The sequence below is a fragment of the Oryzias latipes genome, chromosome 22 (genome assembly GCF_053564925.1).
Source record: "Oryzias latipes strain Hd-rR chromosome 22, Olatipes_Hd-rR_3.1".
Classification (NCBI taxonomy): domain Eukaryota; kingdom Metazoa; phylum Chordata; class Actinopteri; order Beloniformes; family Adrianichthyidae; genus Oryzias; species Oryzias latipes.
This window is the reverse complement of record NC_136258.1, coordinates 18,126,675-18,145,769: the sequence shown is the minus strand read 5'-3', so window position 1 is coordinate 18,145,769 and position 19,095 is coordinate 18,126,675. Positions and strand designations below refer to the sequence as shown.

Genomic DNA, 19,095 nt, shown 5'->3' with positions numbered 1-19,095 from the left:
AATGGAAATCAGTCAGTGCGGGCTCTTTAAACAGGGGCGTGGCTAACACTGTTGTTGTCAAGTGACGTATACAGCGACGTAAGGACGTAGTAACGGGCGGATATTTTCAAAATGGAAGAGTTGGCAAAATTTTGGAGGGGAACTGGAAATCCACGATTTTGGACTCTTTAAGGACTTCTTTGACGAGTTTCGATGTACTCTGGTGGTCGAAAAAGAACATTTCAGACCCGCGCGGCTACAAACCGGCACGATGAGTCTTTCTATCGGCGATAAAATCGAGGTGAGCCTCTTTGTTGTTAAGCTAACGCCCACAGGTTAGCAATGAGGCAGAGTGGCGGTCGCACTGTTTAGGAGAACATTTGTTTAAAAAAAAAAACACTTTTGCTAATTAGCAAGTTTTAACTGGATAAATTACTACAAAGTCAAGCAATTTGGTTAAGCTTGATAATTTGATCAAATATTTGATTTTTTTCATAACTTAAAAAAAAATTGTATTAAAATTATGATTGTTTTGTTTGATATTGGTCTCTATTTCCCCCTGATCCATCTCTGGGGAGGGGAGGGGGGTGCTCTCCCGGGACAGCAGTGCATCAGTTAGGTAAACCAACATCATGCTGCTTAGTAACGATCACCAAACGTCCTCCAGCGGGAAGAAAGCCGGGATAATGATAGGTTTTGGTTGGCCCTCATACGGCGTCAGGTGTTGGTGGCTTCTTGTTTGACAGTTGGGTGTTTGGATCTCACTGCTTGGTGAAGTCAGTCAGTGTTCAGAGTGAGATCTGCCTTGAACATTCAGCATGTCGTTAGTCAGAGGAACTATCCACAACATTTTTTTAAATCTGTCTCCTGATTGTCTCCTGAGAGCCATCCAAAATGATGCTGAGGGGAATAGAATTCAGGTGTTTAAAACCTAAAAATCTGATTGTGTTTTTTTAATGTATGGTTTACTGATGATGCTTTCTTTCCTTTCTGTGCATGCAGGATTTTAGGGTCCTCACCCTTCTGGGCAAAGGCTCCTTTGCATGTGTTTATCGGGCAAAATCAGTCAAGACTGGGCTTGAGGTTGCCATCAAAACGGTAAGACCCTTTATGTCTGTTTCTGGTAAACTATCGTACCGTTAAGCATCAGTTGAAGCCGTTGAAGTGCTAATTAGAACTTTGGGATTATTACACCTTGTTGCCTCCCTTGGGTCTTCATTTGGCTCTGCACAATTGCCTTGTGGTCGGTTGTCCTTCTGTCTGATGGACTCGTTATCAGCCTGCAAACCAAGCCACTTTGTGGAAAGGCAGAGTGGCAGGTGGGTAATTGTTCCTGTTGTTCCCGTCGGCAGATTGACAAGAAAGCAATGCAGAAAGCTGGCATGGTCCAGCGTGTGTCCAATGAGGTGGAGATCCACTGCAGACTCAAACACCCCTCCGTACTTGAGGTAACGCCGCTGCAGAAGTGCAATTTATGAAACTCTTTTAAATTATAAATGAAATATGAAATTGAATAATTCAGTATGGTAATCCAGTTATATTTTCTAATTGTTGGTCATCAGCAGCTTGGCTAAGCTTCACAATAAAACCTAACTTTATTAGTAGCCTCTTTTAGCCCTAATTGTTTTGTTTTTCTTGCACATCTTACGGTAAATATATACTTCAATGTTGTCTATACACTCATCATATTTTATGTTGTTCTTTAAAGCTCTACAATTATTTTGAAGACAGCAACTATGTCTATTTGGTATTGGAGATGTGCCACAACGGCGAGATGAGTCGGTACCTCAAAGAGCGAAAGAAGCCTTTCTCTGAGGATGAAGGTCAGACTGAAGTTTTTCTTTATGTGAAAAATAATTTTAAAAGATACTCATTTATAAAACTGCTGCTTACTTTGTGAAAATAATCTTTTTGCTTCACAGCGAGACATTTCATGCACCAAATCGTGAAGGGAATGCTGTATTTGCATACTCACGGCATCTTACACAGAGATCTGACCTTGTCCAACCTTCTGCTGACCAGCAACATGAACATTAAGATAGCGGATTTTGGCTTGGCCACTCAGCTCAAACTGCCACATGAGAAGCACTTCACTATGTGTGGGACTCCCAACTACATTTCCCCAGAGGTTGCCACCCGAAGCGCCCACGGCCTGGAGTCAGACGTCTGGTCTTTGGGGTGTATGTTCTTCGCGTTCCTGATGGGGCGCCCTCCCTTTGACACGGACACGGTGAAGCACACCTTGTCTAAAGTTGTTCTCGGGGATTATGAGATGCCCACTCATGTCTCTGTTGAGGCTCAGGATTTGATTGATCAGTTGCTGCAGAAAGACCCCGCCCACAGGCCCAGCCTGTCAGCAGTACTGGACCATCCGTTCATGACCAAGAGCCTGCTGGTCAGGACCAAAGAGCTGGGAGTGGGAGATGAAGGGTCCATAGACAGTGGCATCGCCACCATCTCCACAGCCTCTACTTCCACCAGCAGCGGCACACGTCTCCAGAGGCGAACCAAACACATGATTGCGTCGACTCTTCCGAATCGCATGGCGCCCATCCCGAGTCTTGCCCGCCAACCAAACGTCTTAGAGGGGGGAGACGAGTGGCATCAACAACACTCCCTGGACACATTTCACAGAGAAGGCAGGAGCAGGACAGCTCACGGCGGAAACGCTGCTCAGCCACACTCTCGCTTCCTCAGGAGGGCACACTCGTCAGAGCGCTGCGGTCCTGCTGCACTTGGACAGAGGTCGTCCCAGGCTGAGCTGGAGAGGTGGAGTTCAGAGGGGACTCTGGCTGTTGTCGGGAGCCAAATGTTCCCCATGAACTGCTCTCAGCATCCGCATTCAGAGCATGGCCGGCACTCGTCACCTCCTGTCAAACAATCAGCAAGGTAAGAACCAGCTTCCAAACATTTTTAAAAATAACAATCTCTATTATAATAATGATCTCACTTTGTGTTTCAGTTTTAGGTATTTATCAACAGAGATGGCACATCAACCAAACTTACAGTTTCAGGATCTAGACGGGGTTTCCAACTGGCTCAGCAATGAAGGTAAACTTAGCATTAAATTGATCAGTGTTTTACTTTACACACCAGTGGTGTGTGAATGTGTATGAATGTCCCGGTAATGTTCAGAGGGGCCGTAGGCGCAAACTGGCAGCCACGCCTCTGTCGGTCTGTCCCAGGGCAGCTGTGGCTACATCAGTAGTTACCATCACCAAGTATGAGTGAGGAGTGAATGAATAATAGAGATACACTGTAAGTGCTTTGAGCAACAAGAAAAAGCGCAGATAAATCTACCGTAATCCATTATTATTATTATTTTTATTTTAATTAATTACTTGAAAATGCTACTTTTTAGACCAACTTTGTCAGATTTTAAGGGTTTGGACGAATGTAATTACCAAAATGAAACAATCTCACCAAACTAACTTAAAAGACCCACTCCAATCATCTTTTGCTCTACTTTGAAAGCGTTCCCAAGGGTCTTTTAATTATGATGATGCTGTTTTTAGCAAGAAGAAAAAAACGGTCATTTTCTAGGACAGTTTCTGCAGAGCGGCAGTAGTTCATTCGAAATTTACGTCTGAGTTGTGAGCGGGGGTGATGGCGTGGAGTAACCTGTCCCCATGTCCCATCATCCATCTGTTTATGCGCTCTTCAGCTAGCTTCCACCCCCTTACAACCTAAAAAAAAAACACCAAAGCACCATTTTTATTGGAGTGGGTCTTTAAGGCTGATGGAAAATTTGCTGTTTTTGTTGATATGTTTCCTGAATCTGTTTTTTCTCTGTCAGGTTCTGGGCCAAGGCCCACAGAGAACAGCACCCACAGCAGCAGTGGCAGCTTTCACAGCAGCACAGGAGCTCTAGGGGTCCACAACTCCTGGACAGACAAACCTGGGAGCCGGGGTGTTCACTCTCTCCATAGCCAGCACTCCGACTCATACAGGGAGAACACACCCGAAGCAGAGTACCGCCTGTCAAAAGGAGGGGATCTAAAGCTTTCTTTAGCCAAACCCAGTTCAGACAAGCAGAAGAAAACCCTGAGAGATGTAGTCCCACCTCTGTGTGCAGCCAGACTGAAACCTATCAGGCAGAAGACCAAAAACGCAGTTGTAAGATGTTGCACATTTATAAATGTTTCTGTTTGAGCTGTGCAGTGGCTCGGTCATGTCTAATTTGGATTTATCTGTTCAGGTGAGCATACTGGACACAGGAGAAGTGTGCATGGAGTTGGTAAAATGCCAAAACGGGCAAGAAAGGGTGAAGGAAGTTCTACGGATTTCCTGTGATGGAACAATGGTGAATATCAATTTATTCTTTTTTTATTTTTTTTTATTTTTTTTACTTGATCAAATCTTTGCTGTAATTTAAAGCTGCTTGTCCTTAAAACTATATTTAATACTTAGGTAACAATATATCAGCCTAATGGAGGAAAAGGGTTTCCTGTGCTGGATTGTCCTCCTGCTGCTCCGGAGGATATTCTCATCTGCAGCTATGAGGATCTTCCAGGTATTCATTTGGACACATCACCTCAGTTATCATTATATAACCTGACATTTTTGCTTGATGGATTCCTTTTTTTCTTCCAGAGAAATACTGGAAAAAATACCAGTATGCTTCCAAATTTGTGCAGCTTGTGAAATCCAAAACTCCTAAAGTGACCCTTTACACCAAGTTTGCAAAAGTCATGCTGATGGAAAACTCGCCCAACGCTGACCTCGAAGTTTGCTTTTATGACGGTGAGATTCAGAGGTTCGGGATGACTGTTCATTGTTCCCACCTGTCCTGCCTTTCCAACCTAACCATACCTGATGGTTGTTTTTGCACAGGTGCAAAGACCCACAAGACACCGGAACTTATACGAGTCGTGGAGAAGAGCGGAAAGTCGTACACCGTGAAAGGAGACGTGGGGCTGGGCGGCCTGAGTCCGGAGAGCAGGTTGTACGTCGAGCTGTCCGACGAGGGTCACAGCATGTGTCTGTCACTAGAGGCCGCCATTACGGCAGAGGAGCAACGGAGCAACAAAAAAGTTCCTTTTTTCCCCATAACTATCGGCAGGTAAGAGGTTAAATGGTGATTTTTTTTTCATAAGCATTCAGAATGAATTTTCACTTTACATGCTTCATCTGTTTGCTTCACAGGAGACCTGTCACCTCAGATGCCCCCTGTTTGCCTTTGCAGCAGATGCTCCGCAATACAGCTTCACCTCCAAAATCCACACAAATCACTCCTTCTGTAAGTGTCTCTGCAAAGTCTTACAGTTTTCATTTTAGAAAGTACGATAGCTGCAGCAAAACTCCTCAACGGCGTCCCTCAATTTTGCCTGCATTCAGTCGATATTTGAATTTGGTCTCCTACTATTTTTCTCCAGATGATTTCCTACGATGGGTCTGATTTCACCACAGCAAGCATGAGTAGAAAATGCTCTCCGGTGCGGCAGGACCTGGTTCAGAGTTCAGGGAAGGTGCTGAAATCAATATTTGTGCCCAACGTTGGGTGGGCTTCCCAGGTATATGACGAGTAAACAGTATTTTCTTGTTGATGAACGAAGTCCTTTAGTGACTAAACAGCTGGATGTGTTTTTTGTCGGTGAAGCTGACGAGCGGAGAGGTGTGGGTGCAGTTCAACGACGGCTCTCAGCTTGTGGTTCAGGCGGGAGTTTCCTGCATTACTTACACTTCTCCGGATGGGAGGATCACCAGGTGTGAGACTGATTTATACTATCTTATTATTTGTAAGAAATACAACACATAATCGCCTCTGCCTCATGAACAAAATGTTCTTTTGTAGGTATAAAGAGAATGAAAAGCTACCAGAAAACGTCAAGGAAAAGCTGCACTGTCTCTCGACTATTCTCGGACTGCTGGCAAACCCGTCCACACTGCATCAACACTCAGAGCATTAGAAACTTTTAAAAACTGGTGCTTTGTAAATATGCCTGCTTGTTTTTACATGTACAGAAGATTAAGATTATGAAAAGATAGATTTTATTTTACTACCTGACTTTGTTGTATAGTGTCTAAAATAGCCCTATTTTTGTTTTTTAACGTCTCTATATTCATGTACTGTGTGACTGATGGCTGAAGCAATAAATGTGTGGAGGCTGTGTGGGAAATTACTGCACACCGGTTTGCAGGCTTCTCTTTACTTTCATATATTCATTTTATATTAATATATAACATATTAAAGAGTTAAGAGCAAACTTATTATTTCAATCAACCTGTGTTTATAAATACACCTTTGCATTTTCTTTACTGGCATAAGGACTTGGTGCAGAAAAGCCTGCCCCTTGTGGTTTTTGTGTGTCATCAGAAAAAAATACACCGTAACCCTTGTTCTATCTTAGATGACCCCACCCTTACATTGACGTGTTACTCCTACCATGATAAAGGTGGAAAGATTTCATGTAATCCATGGACACCAGTGAAGATCACAAATCATTGAAAAAAGGTTCAGCGCACTGTCTAGTGGGTCTAGATGACCCAACTCCCAATGTTAAAGTGCCTAGGATAGCACAAGGGTTAAAGAAAATGACTGCAGTGTTCATAGATCAGTTTTGTTCTTTATTCAAATCTGTTAGTTTTTGTACAAATGATTTTTAAATTAACACATGATCCCAACCAAAAATATTTTAAAATTTGTTTTTCCATAGAGATTTGGATAGAAAAAAATTCAAAAGTAAGTTTATTTTGCTGTGAAGCAGCTCAATATTCCGGGTAAAGTTAAAAGCATTTTATCTTTTTTTCTTAAAAACAAATGTTAAACATATCCCACAAGAGCAATAAATGAGGTCGAGTAGGTTTTCACTTATTTATTTTTGTCTGTGTAATTGGCCCTTCAATTAAAAAAAAAAAGTCACAAATGTGGATTTTTGATTACAGAACCGATACAAAAAAGTAGTGCATGGATGTAAATCCAGGTGCACAAGTTTTGTACAAGACACCCAAGAAGTAAACATGGAGGCTGGATGGATATCAGGAAAACCACTGATAGGAAGAACCTAGTACAGTAAGGAACAAGGAATGGTACAGTTCAGTGGTGTGTGCACAGGGAAATTCCATATCAACACTGCCAGGTAAAGAAATCGATTCCTCTGAAGCTATTGTGGCTTTGGATGCTTCTCTGCACTCAGATGTTTAAAATCATAACATTCCATAAGCAATAAGTGGAAAAAAAAAATCTAAGCTATGATTTCAAGACATGTTGCTGGTGATGTGTTTGCAGGGATTTATGACGACAGAGCAAACCAAAGTGTAATCAATTCCCTTAGATATGGATCGGCAGCCGTCTGCGGGAAGAGAAAAATGAGCAGGTTCACACAAAAGCAGTCATTTTACCGCACAGCAGGTTGGCACTGGTTCCCACTAGTTACACCGTAAGATCATCTGTCCCTTTAAGACCGTCTGCACCAACATTTTTCCATTTAAATTTGTTATTTTTTGTTCAAAAGCTTCACTGCTTTCACATCATTTTATATAAAACATTTTCTCTTTTATTTCTATAAAATAAATGTGCTCTTCGTAAATCTTAAAAAAATAAATCACATAGTAAAGAGTGGGAACAACAGCTGGACCCTCCACCCACTTTAAATGTGAAAAAAAAAAAAAAAATCAAATACAGCAGCTGAATGAGAAAACCGACCAAATATCTGAGCTCGACTGGATTCTTATATGAAGTGTCACAATAAAGCAAATATTACCTATTCAGTGACCACAGAAAACTAAGTTTAGGGTGAATGATAGCACAGATTTACCGGTTCAGCCTCACGGCAGCTCTTAAAGTTTCTTGGTTACACCATGCTGGGATGAGAGGAAAGCTCACACTATACCACTGGAATTCTAATGTCGGAATTTCTCTGAAAACGTTCACAAACGAGCAGGAATGTGATCCTTTCTTCACTGGAGTGACTTCAAAAGTTGCACACGCATGCAGGAATTAAACTTAAAGTGGCTGCATAAATGAGGAGGACATGGATTTATATAGAAGAATTTAAAAAAAATCAGATGTTTTAAACAGTCATGAGGAATTTCTCTTTCCTTTCTACAAAGCTCCTTTACCGTGGGATTGATGGCACTCAGAATGATAAACTGCATGTTTGTTCCAACTAAGAAAACCCTTCTAACATTCATGTCCTCTGCCAGTCAGCAGCCTTGGATGTGTGGAGTAATGCCCACCGGTGCCCTCATTATCAGTGGTACTGACCACAAATACACACACAAGTAACTGGCAAAGCATGTTGCTGTGTAAATGTTTGTGTGAACCTGGGAGAGGGGAGGCTTAGACATTGCACATTTGGTGGCACATAATTCTCCAGCATGGATGAGGCCCTTTTCTTTAGCCATTCCATCTGGACCCTTTCACTATAGAGAACCCCACAGGAGAGAAAAAGCAAAATTAGGTCAAAGTTCCCAACAGTTCACATTACAGTACTCTTTAAGTCTTATTAGACAAAACATACAAAAAGGCAGAAAGACAAAAAGGTTACACCCAATCACCAATTATTTCAGTAACTATATAGGAAAAAGATTTTGATTAGATATATTAACATCATAATTACTTTGATTATTATCATTATTATTATTATCTTTGTGATTTGTTTTTTTTTTTCAGGGATCAAACACAGTGGGGTATGGACTCAGTCACTGGGAGGAAGCCTTGGTAGCTATAGTGGAGACACAGTGCTGCTGAAAGTTGGGGGACACGGCCGAGTTGCAGCCTAGTCTCTGCATGTCCTTCCCCCGCATGCTGCTGCAGCAGCCCAAGGCCGGGGGGGTGCTGCTGGGGACGGTGGTGCTGACGGGGAGGCCTTTGGACTGCTCACTGGCGGGGACAAAGTCAGGGCTGTGGCTCTGGAGCACGCTGCTTATGTGATTCAGCAGGTCATTGAAAAATTCTGGAACGCCTTCATAGCCTGCAAAGACAAGAAAACACAAACTGAAGACAAGTCAACCGCTTGTGAAGAGATTACAATCCAAATCCTGACTGTTCTTTTGATAATGTGACTTCTTTGACCTAATTAATGAATGAAGCCACAGTGAAGACACTAATCCAGACCCCTTAAAGTCATTTTTCACATCAACTGTTTACATCTCTGTTTAAAGTCCCACTCCGATCATCTTTTCATCAATTTTTAAAGCGGTGGGCTTTTAATTAGGATTGCTTTTCTAGGACATCGTTTCTGCAGAGCGCCAGTTGAAATTCACCTTTTAGTTGAGGGTAGTACCCCCCTCCCATCCCATTGCTGAGATTGCTCCGTTTGCACCACTGACTGAGAACTGGACAGAGACAGTGTGACGTCATCCATAGTAAAAGAGCTCGCTTCCGGTTCCAACAAATTGAAATGGATTCAGTCGCCTTTTTACCCCTCATTATGGACGTCGCCATGTTGGAACTAGAATTCATTGAGGAGGGATTGGTCCAAGTTGGTCCGAGTCAATATTTCCATGACATCCAAATCAGAAATGAGCTTGTTGGAAGGCCACATCCCTCCCACCGAAAGTGGGCTCTGGACAATCTGTCAATCATTTCGAACGCAAGACTTGAGACCACCTACTTTTACTGAGGCATCTAATTGGTCAGATTACAACTTAAATAACTTGCTCTTTAGAGAAAATATCATGAAAACAAACTAGGATTATCAAGAACATGTTAAAAAGGTAATTAGAGCAAGAATGTTACTCTGAAAAATATAAAGACTGAGTAATAACTGTTTATTTCTCAATAGAAGTTTATGGGATTTTGGCTTCTTGGAACCAGCAGTTACTTCCTGATTGGAAGGGGCCGGGTTACTCAGACCAGTTCTCTTATACAGTCAATGGCTTACATGCTCTCCCATTCAACCAAAAATGGTGAGCAATAATGGAGTTATCCAGTTGTGCAGTTTTGCAGCACATGCCAGCTCAGGCTAACACACACACATATATATATATATATATATATTTTTTTTTTCCCGGATACTTTATTTATCCATCAATGGGGAAATTCTTCTCTGTATTTGACCCATCCTGGACTCGGGAGGCGGTAGCGTTAAACGTCTTGCCTAAGGACCCTCACTGAGTGATGTTCACTGCTCACCATTGATATGGTAATTGCCCCCAGTACCATTGTTTCTTCCCCTCCGGGAATCGAACCCTGGATTCCTGCATGGTAGCAGCCTTGGCACCTTACCAACCGAGCTACTCAGCTGTTTCATGCATGTCATGCATCCATGACATACATGGATGTATGTCATGGATGCACATTTTCTACGTCTCAAATACTATAGTCTTTTCAAATGGCATTTTTTTACTTTATTAACAACAATTTGAATAATGAAATACTCTGAAATGCAACTTTGAGCTAAATTTTCTTTATAAACGTCCTTTTGGGGTTTTCCACAAAAACCATGTGAAAAACACCAAAAACACAATCTTTCATCACAGTGGTTCTTGAAGAACCTTTTAGATCCTCTTGGCCTGTTTCTACCACTTTTAGATATTTTAGGACTGAAACAGAGCAGATTACATTTTAGGAAAACACATCAAGTGTTTGTCAACCCTGGATAGCAGCTGTTGCTGCAAAGGGAAACCAAACACGTACAGGTATATTTGGTACATTTATTTAACTTGTAACAAAAGTAACTTTTAAAAAAACGTTTTTTTTAGACTTAAATGTGGCTTTACGGTCAGCATATTTCAAGTAAAGTTTTTTTTTTTTTGCTTCATGAATGACATTAAAATGATAAAAAGGTTGCACATACCAGGGAATGCATTGATGTCAATAATGGCGTGCTGGCCGGTTTGGTTGTTTATGATCACATCGATGCCAAACAGGGACACGCCCAGCTCCTGCTGCAGTGACCTGGAGAGCTCTCTGATGACATCATCACAAGGTGGCTGAGACACTCCTTCCACGTTTGCTCTCTACGGTAAGCAAATTTTTCACCGTTCCCATGACAGCCAGCATAAACATTTATATTCTTGCATGGTCATGACGTTGGAGACTTACCGAGGTCAAGTCTGACGACGACTCCGGCTTGGAAACATTGTGACTGTTGAAAAATATGGCTTTCCTGTCTGAAATGGGGACAAAGAAGAAAAAAAAAATTCACGCTTTTCCAGTGTGGAACAGTAGATGGCAGCAAAATGTAAGTAGTTCTGCAGAGCTAGCAGGAAACCATCTTTGCTTAAGTAAATACAACCTTCAGTTAAAAAAATGCAAAGTTAAAATTAAACTAACAGGTCTCAACACTTTACCAGATGGACAGAGCTTCAGAGATCTCAGCTGGAGTTTGTATCACTCTGCTGTTACATAAGGGTCTGTTTTCCTGTTGCACTTTTAAGCATTCCAGGAGGAAAGACACCATTCCCTCTGCACTGTTAGCCAAAACAGGCAACCGCACTGATAGTGAGAATGTTTGCATGAGGGCAACTACTGCACCAAATGCAAATCCTGGTGTCATCCTTCTCTGGGGGGGAAGCTCTGTATTTAGGTCACTTGTAATGAAAAACTGTGTTCATTACCAACAGCACGTACCGAGCAGGTAAACGTTTATTGAACTCTGGTTTTTCTCTCAGGCCTGCAGCAAACAGGTGCAATCACAGGGGCCATAAAGAGAATTTATGAGGTCTTTTATTGAGCAGTTTTGACAAGCTCTGCAAGTCGCACCGGTGGAGCAGACTGGACCTTTCTGTCTTCTTACCTGAAGGCCCAGCAGGAAAGTTTTTCAGGGAAGGTCTCTCCACCACAGTGTAGGAGTCACCCACCACAAAGACCTTGTAGAGGACTGCGTTGTGGTTGATGAAACTCTGGATTACGCACGGAGGGCTCACATTCTTCAGGTCCTCCTCACTGAAGATGATGGCCATCTGGGGACAGGGGAGCGACAGCCGATAAGGTGCAGAAATCACTCGGGTCACAAGTCAAAGTTTAGTCATAACCTACTTCAGAGCCGTCAGAGTGATGGAACGAGGGCAAGCATGACACAGATATTGATTTCCGCTGATACAGAGAAACATAAGGAAAAGCCCTTTATCTGTTTGTGCTGTTTTGGGTTTAATGACAATCCTGTGACAGGCCCGGTGTTTGTGTTCTCTGATAGGGAGGGAGCAGGGTGTGGGTGAACTCTGAGCCCTGCAGTCTCTTACCTCGTGCGAGTTGGTGCCATGAGCCACCCTCGTTTTGCAAACTGGAAAAGGAATCAAAGCAAGAGAAAACGTTAAACAGGCAAATCACGGAAAATAAAAGCACTTTGGGTTTGACAGAAGTGAGATGGAGGCACTCACTGAAGGGGAATGTGAGTCCTTGCTTCTTGATGTCCTCCAGCACATCTGGACTGCATTCCGTGTTCAGGACCATGAAAGGAGGAGAGCAAATCCTCTCATCTAATAAAAAAGACAAACACTTTAGAAACACACCAAAATAAAAGCAACTAGTATACATTTAGTACTTTTGTGAGATTTAAAGACTCACACTGATGTTTTTTTTTTAAATGTTTTTAACATTTGTCTGGGGATGGAGAACACAAAGAAAATGCGATGGGCGGCCCACAAGCTCCCTGCTCTGAGCTCTCAAATCTGCTCCATGCCAACTGTCTCGCCCACAACTCTGAGGTGAATTTCTAATGAACTATTGCTGCACTGCAGAAACTATGTCCTAGAAAACAACTTTTTCTTTTTTTTAATTTTAACTAAGAACGGGATTATCCTAGTTAAAAGACCACTTAAAAAAAACAAAAAACTTAAACTAGCTCAAAAGATGATCAGAGTGGGACTTTAAGGAAAACAAATTAAATATGAATACAAATGATCCTTGAAAGTCCCAAAAAAAGTTATAGTTGACAACTATTTTTATGTTAATTTTAATGTAATGCAATTAATCTGTAGGCAAACATAAAAAAGCAAATATGGATTTAGTAAAATCCTATAGAAATAATTCTAAGGTGTGTATCTACATTCATCTTTTCTTACATATATTTTTTGTCTACAATTGCTTGCATACATTACATTAGGTGTTTATTAAAGTAGTAATCATCTTTTTATTTTCATTTCTCATAAGGACAGAGGCTGAGATAAAAAAAACCACTGTGCTTTTGACCCCTTTTGGTCAATAAATTCTTTTGTTTTTACTTTTGCTTTCTGTACCGTTTACTTTCTCTTCCTCTTCATTTCATTTGTATTTGAAAAAATGTTTTTCTCTTCCATTCCATTTGTGACACACGAGTCTGGTAAGTGCACATTTTAATTTGGCCAAAAAAGGTTCAAAACAAACAACCGAGGCCTCCGTTCCTCTCTTCCCAAACACAACACCACTGCATGTTTGAGTATGACTTCAGAGGACACAGCATTATGCAAACCCTCTCTGCACAGTCTGCTTGTGTAACCAGTCTTCGTTGAGTCTTTCATGAGTAAAACCTCCCCTACACACACACACACACACACACACACACACACCTCATTTCGAAACACAATCAACATGCACTTTCACGAGGAACTGCTTCATATGAAAGTGTCATCAGATCCTTCAGCTGACAGACAACAGTCCTCCTGAAGAGTTCACCAGTTGCCTGGCAACAAACACAACAAGTGACACCGCACATTACACTCGTGCCACAGCGTGATTAAAGAGAATTCTGGGTTTTTTTCAAACCGGATCTCAAAAATCTCATCTTGGTAGATCAAAGAAGGTAGACTCGCTCCGTTAAGGCGGAAACAGAAAGTGAAAATAGCTGCAACTCAGACGTTCTTCATCAGGATGCATACGTGGAAATGCTCTTCCTCAGTCCATCGGACAATTAGATATATGTAGCAGATAAGGCACCAGCTTGGAGAGATCACTGAAGGAAATCAGCTGGGGTCAAAGGAGGAGCTGGCGAATGCTAATGACAGATGCACAATAGAGGCCGTGCCGGTCTTTGTATGGCGGGGGCCCCAGTGGTTGCTGCAGCTCTGGTTAGTGCTGAGGTCAGGACAATCTCATCTGCCCGCATTAAGTTCTGTCCCTGGAGCTGAACTCAGATTTGGAGGAAAGTGGTGATGCCTCATTTCTCTCCACACTTCTCTGCAGCCGTGGCTTTGCCTCATATTGGTTTTAGCCTGAGGATGCTGCATTCTCATTGTTGGAAACTGTATAAAAACTACAATTGACATTTTTTAAGACTTGTATGCTTCTTTTGTGTTGCCGTTTCTTTGAATAAAATTTCAGAAAGAGAATTATACATTTTAGATGTTACATTTTTACATAAAATTTTTGTTTTTCTATAAAATTGCTAGGTGAAAAACAAAATATATGCAATTTGGACATTTGTTCTTCCATTGTGTAATGCTTAGGAAGAGAAGGGGAGGGGGGGTGCATCACAATTCTGACTTGGGATTTTTGTACACAATGGGTCTCAAACCATATAGTTTAGTTTCAATGTTCGAATCTAAAACTTGGAAATATTTAAAGCATTTCACCTTATAAGGATGTAAAATTCGCAGCACGAATGTGGTAAAGAGATGCCACGCGGTGTTCCCTTCACTCAGAAACTGAAAAAAAGGTGAAACTATTTGCTCTTTTGAGTTGGTGTTCCAATTTTTTGGTGCTTTGCTAGAGATGACAGCCTTCCGGTCTCTTGCACATCTGATTTCATGTTCACTTTGTAACCAGTAAGCTGGGATGATTACCCATCAGTCATCCCTGCTACTCAGGAAAGTACTTCAGGAAACAGTTAAAAAGAAATATCCTTGACACATCAAGCTATCATGCTATCGACAGAAGTAGTAACATATTAAATATTTCCTATTTCATTATACGTATTTCTTACATAGAAACAGAGGAAGGAAGCACGAGAGTGTGGAGACAAGTTTGTGCACTGTGGTGGCTTGATCTTGTTTGACACTTTAGGAAGATGTGGGTGGCAGGGAGGTGCATTCTCTCGTTCTGTCTAAACATTGCTTGCATGCAGCAGACCCAGTGGAGCCAAGGACAACCTTTACTACAGGGATTTCCAAATGGCGGCCCATGGAGCACAATCGCTCAAAACAATGCTAATTAGGTTTGTTGACTGCATAAAAATCACAGCAGAATTCCCCCACGTGTGTTCAGTCCTTGAATGCAGCACATCAAGTGTAGAAACAAATGATTTTCAGCATAAAAAGTTTGATGATAGGAAACAGCAAAAACATGCGACTACTTGAACCGACACCAACAAGACAGGTTGAACGAATCATCAATCGACCCACTTAAAAACGGATGGATATTCCCTACTTTTTAAAGTCAAAGTGACCCACAAGTATACATGCCAACCTAAAAGCACATCCTATCCTATAAAAACATGCTAAAGCTAGCAACCTCTACCCAGAATCCAGTGCTAAATTCTGTTTACACCTGTTTTAACAAATGCAGGTTCAGAGTTCTGCCATAACGTTCAAAACCTTTTGTGCAAACTAGGGTATGTCAAGGAAAACTTTAGGGATCAGTTTTATAAGCTTAATGTTTCATGTAGAGAATATTCTTCAAGGTAATATTGTTCAGAAAAGACTTCGAAATTGTAACAGAAATAAGTGTACTTGGATTATAAGGGTCAAAACTATTTACAAATACTTTCATAGTGATTTCAGTCACTCACGGCTGCATTCATGAATCTCATTGTGATTGTTAGCTACAATAAAAGAGCTGCTGGCAGCTTTGTGCAGGTTCCAGCAGATAAAGATCCAGAGGGGACATCATTCTCTAGGCTGCATTTCAACTATGTCAAGATTCACATCGCTGGTTTAAGGGAACAGCACTGTTTGCAGACACAACACTGCTCGCAAAACACATAAATGACCAACTCACCTCTACATGTTCTTTTATAAGTGACATGTCACACATGAAACTGCGAACCTGCAGATGCAATTACTCATCGTTTATCCATCGTCTATTTTTAATAGCTAGGATTTATATTTACAAAGATGAGTCAAGGTTTTTTCCCATTAGTCACCATTAATCAATTGAGCCCAAAGGCTAAAATTAAACAGGCAGATCTAGTATTTATGTGCTTTAAGCTTCTATTTTGAAAGAAAAGACAAAGCTGTAAATAATCAGATTTTTTAGATAAAACACTAATCCTGCCTTTTTGCATCAAGTAAACAACAATTCTCAAAATGTCTGAGAATTAGAATCCATAAACAAATACAGATTCCTCTATTCTGGAATGAAACCTGTTCCTACAAAACAAAACAAATATTTACCTGAACTGGAGTCAAATTTAACAGCAAAAGGTTATCTTAAGGAGAAATGTCCCTTTTATCAGAGCTTCTTAAAACCCCAATGAAGAATTTCAAAGTAAAATTTACATTTCATCCACATGGTTTTGGGGACATTCTTGGAGCTGTAGCTGAACAGGAAAAAGCAAAGTTGACCCGACAACAGTGTCTGTTGTCTGTAGAAACAGTACAAATATAAAAAAACATATGTAAACACATCACCTATTAGATCACGAAAGGTATAAAGTTGAATAAAGTTAGTTTACTCCTTCCACCAAAAAAACAAATTAAAAATGCAGAACTAAGTTAACAACCATAAATCAACGGCACCAGTTCATTAGTGGCTGTTTTATACAGCAGATGACGTTGAAATGAAGCAACTCCTAATTAGAATTTGAACCGTTTGGAGCAGAATGGCTCTGTGACTGAGACCATTTAACACCGGTAGCCCAGTGAGTGACGGTAATAAGTTCACCTCCCCACAGAAAGGACAAGCACACCTCAAGTGCTTCCTGCAATTGAGTCCTACTCTGAGTCACGCAGAACATGGCAGGCTCCCCCACTGCCTTTTCACTGCCGTGTTGTCTTGGCAGCTCCTCCAAGACTCCATGAGAGTGTTTCTAGCAAAGACGAGCTCAAACACCTCCCACACCATCCACTGTTTCAGGCCAACCTTCACCCAGGTTTTGCATTCCTCTTCATTTTGTGCTGACAAATGAAAATGTATTCATGTACAACCCGCCGCATTCCGTTTTTTTTGTTAAAAGGTACAGTCATCGCTGTGATGCGGGATTAGAGTGGCTTACAGACAATGCTGCTTCCTAATGCTGGAGAGCTATGGTTGTAGACTTTTGTATGCAGAACATTATGGGCAGTAATGACAGCAGAGCAGCGTAAAAAACTAAAAAAAAAAAGGAAGAGGTTTCAATAAATGCAGCATTGTGTTATCTTCCTCTTTATACAAATTGCACTTGGAGAAGCGGAGTGATGAAGCATATATCAGCTGTTACGTAACGGCCATCACATCTGTTTGGATAAAGCGGCCTCTTCTCATGGCTCTATTTTAAGAAAGCAGCAACACAGCAGACATTCAGAAACAGCCCCTGATCTGTTGCTGTGACACCAGCCTGCAGCCCCACACGCACTCACGGGCAGCAAACAGTTAATAGGTTTACGTTCCCGCTCCATATATGGCGCTCAGGGAACTGTAGATGAGTCACAGGTGGGCTTACAGTGTTTGTCCATCAAGAATGCTCTTGTCGTCACTGCACCCAGCTATGACACGCCGCCTCCCGATTAGTTTATATTCACTGTGGCAGGAGAAGGTGCTGCTGGATTGACTCAAAGTGAAGCTTTGATCCAATAGACACACAAGTTCGTTTCAGGTAAAGGTGAGGAGAAACTGAGAGGGGCTCTTGTGGTGTCCAGACAAGAATTGAATCTTGTGCCAAAAACTTCTCATCTGCTTGGAAAATGGAAAAGCGTAATTCAAGTGAAAAGTGACTCATGTTTTAACAAGAGCAGGTCCTCTGGGGGTGATGAGGAAAGACAGACCCTGCAGGATTCACACCTCCATCCTCTTAATAGCGTTTGAGGACATGTTAAAAAAGGCAGAAGGCCGTCGTCACTTACTTTATTGTTTTAAACAACTTCTACTTTTAGATAACAGAGGATCTGATGATCCTCTTTTGTGTCCCTGTTCGCAGAAAAACAGAGAACCCTTTATAAACAGAAACGCATGATGCAACGCAGCCAATGTCACAGCTTCTGCCAGTTCAGACCATTTACCTTGCATACGGCTCTCTATTCTGTGGACCAGCTGGTAAGACTTGCAGCGATCCAGCAGAGTTCGGATGGCCGGTAGTGGATCCAGAACAACGGTCTCAGGGTGGGCGTCGATGTAATCCTTCAAAAATAAGCATAAAACGATAAAAATAAAAAATAAACACAGAAACATGGCACTTTAAATTCATACAGTTACAAAAGATTGTGCAATTCTGCACTAGTGTTTGCCTTTATATCTCTACAAACCCTGATATAGCAATGATACATTCATGTTTAGTGTAGTACAAATGCCCTCCCTCTGTCTATCTCGCTTCTCTCAGACTCATTATATAAAGTGTATTATACTTGTCAGTATCTGCAACTCAATCAGCGCCATCTGGGAGACACCACACCTCTTAATGACCTGAAACAGGGTAAACCAGCTAATGGATTTATGTGCTGATAGGTTTCTTTTTCTTACAACGGCAAGCCTCCATTATCATTTTGCTAATTGGAAAAATACCAGCTTTAAAACAAAGTATGTAGTGCATCAGGGCCGTGTATTCAAATAAAAACACATAGATGGTAATAAATATATAACAGGAGCATAAGGGATAGGAAATTAAAAGAGTTCAAGGGTCAGCTTGCTTCATTGTGCATGTATTTGTGTACAGGCATAAAAATACGTGAATTATGTGCCAGCATGTCTATGCAAGTTACACCCCAGCATCTTTGCATGGCCGGCTGATCCGTCACCAGAGGTCAGCCATTTTACATAACTGGACTCGTCTTCCCCTATTGTCTCTCCTGTCGGCTCTTTATCACCTCTCCTCCTTTAACGCTCCCTTTTCTTTCTGCTTATCAGTGTCTGATCTACAGAGCTCTACCAATGGCTCTTTTCAGCCAACCTTTAGTAATTCACTAATGCTGCCAGGCCGCTGGCTTATCTGCCAACTCAACTCACAGCCTGCATGTTTACTTGAACATCAGGAATTCGTGTATAATAATTAAAAAAAAATGATTTTGTAAAATGACTCGTACTAAAAGGGCAGACAAACACTCTTCTGTCAAAGACCAATTACCAAAATTTACGGCAATCTAAGAGACAAAAGCGATAAAAAAAAGCAGCTTGTAGCTTAAATC

The 19,095-nt window shown here is 41.5% G+C and overlaps 2 protein-coding genes across 15 annotated transcripts in view; one reads left to right on the top strand and one right to left on the bottom strand.

Annotated features, from left to right (window-relative positions):
* Positions 1 to 19: 19 nt before the first annotated feature.
* On the top strand, positions 20 to 6,106 carry plk4 (polo-like kinase 4 (Drosophila)). The gene is made up of 15 exons (XM_011490360.4): positions 20 to 280; positions 982 to 1,077; positions 1,332 to 1,427; positions 1,688 to 1,802; positions 1,902 to 2,868; positions 2,942 to 3,030; positions 3,776 to 4,095; positions 4,178 to 4,282; positions 4,390 to 4,492; positions 4,573 to 4,722; positions 4,813 to 5,041; positions 5,125 to 5,218; positions 5,355 to 5,492; positions 5,579 to 5,685; positions 5,774 to 6,106. The coding sequence occupies exons 1-15, from the start codon at positions 251 to 253 to the stop codon at positions 5,886 to 5,888; spliced, it is 2,754 nt and encodes a 917-aa protein (XP_011488662.1). The 5' UTR covers positions 20 to 250; the 3' UTR covers positions 5,889 to 6,106.
* Positions 6,107 to 6,779: 673 nt separating this feature from the next.
* Positions 6,780 to 19,095, bottom strand: part of itpk1b (inositol-tetrakisphosphate 1-kinase b) — a 25,492-nt gene continuing 13,176 nt past the window's right edge. For 7 of the 14 annotated variants that reach the window (XM_011490365.4, XM_020713469.3, XM_020713470.3 and 4 more), the window contains exons 5-12: positions 17,977 to 18,094; positions 12,247 to 12,345; positions 12,109 to 12,149; positions 11,906 to 11,962; positions 11,664 to 11,829; positions 10,970 to 11,037; positions 10,722 to 10,884; positions 6,780 to 8,894 (exon numbers count right to left, since the gene is read on the bottom strand). In XM_011490365.4, the coding sequence (XP_011488667.1) occupies positions 8,623 to 8,894; positions 10,722 to 10,884; positions 10,970 to 11,037; positions 11,664 to 11,829; positions 11,906 to 11,962; positions 12,109 to 12,149; positions 12,247 to 12,345; positions 17,977 to 18,094 (984 nt within the window). In that variant the 3' untranslated portion in view covers positions 6,780 to 8,622. The remainder of the gene's footprint in view (positions 8,895 to 10,721; positions 10,885 to 10,969; positions 11,038 to 11,663; positions 11,830 to 11,905; positions 11,963 to 12,108; positions 12,150 to 12,246; positions 12,346 to 17,976; positions 18,095 to 19,095) is intronic. The other 7 variants (XM_078940281.1, XM_078940286.1, XM_078940284.1 and 4 more) reach the window with 1 other exon arrangement.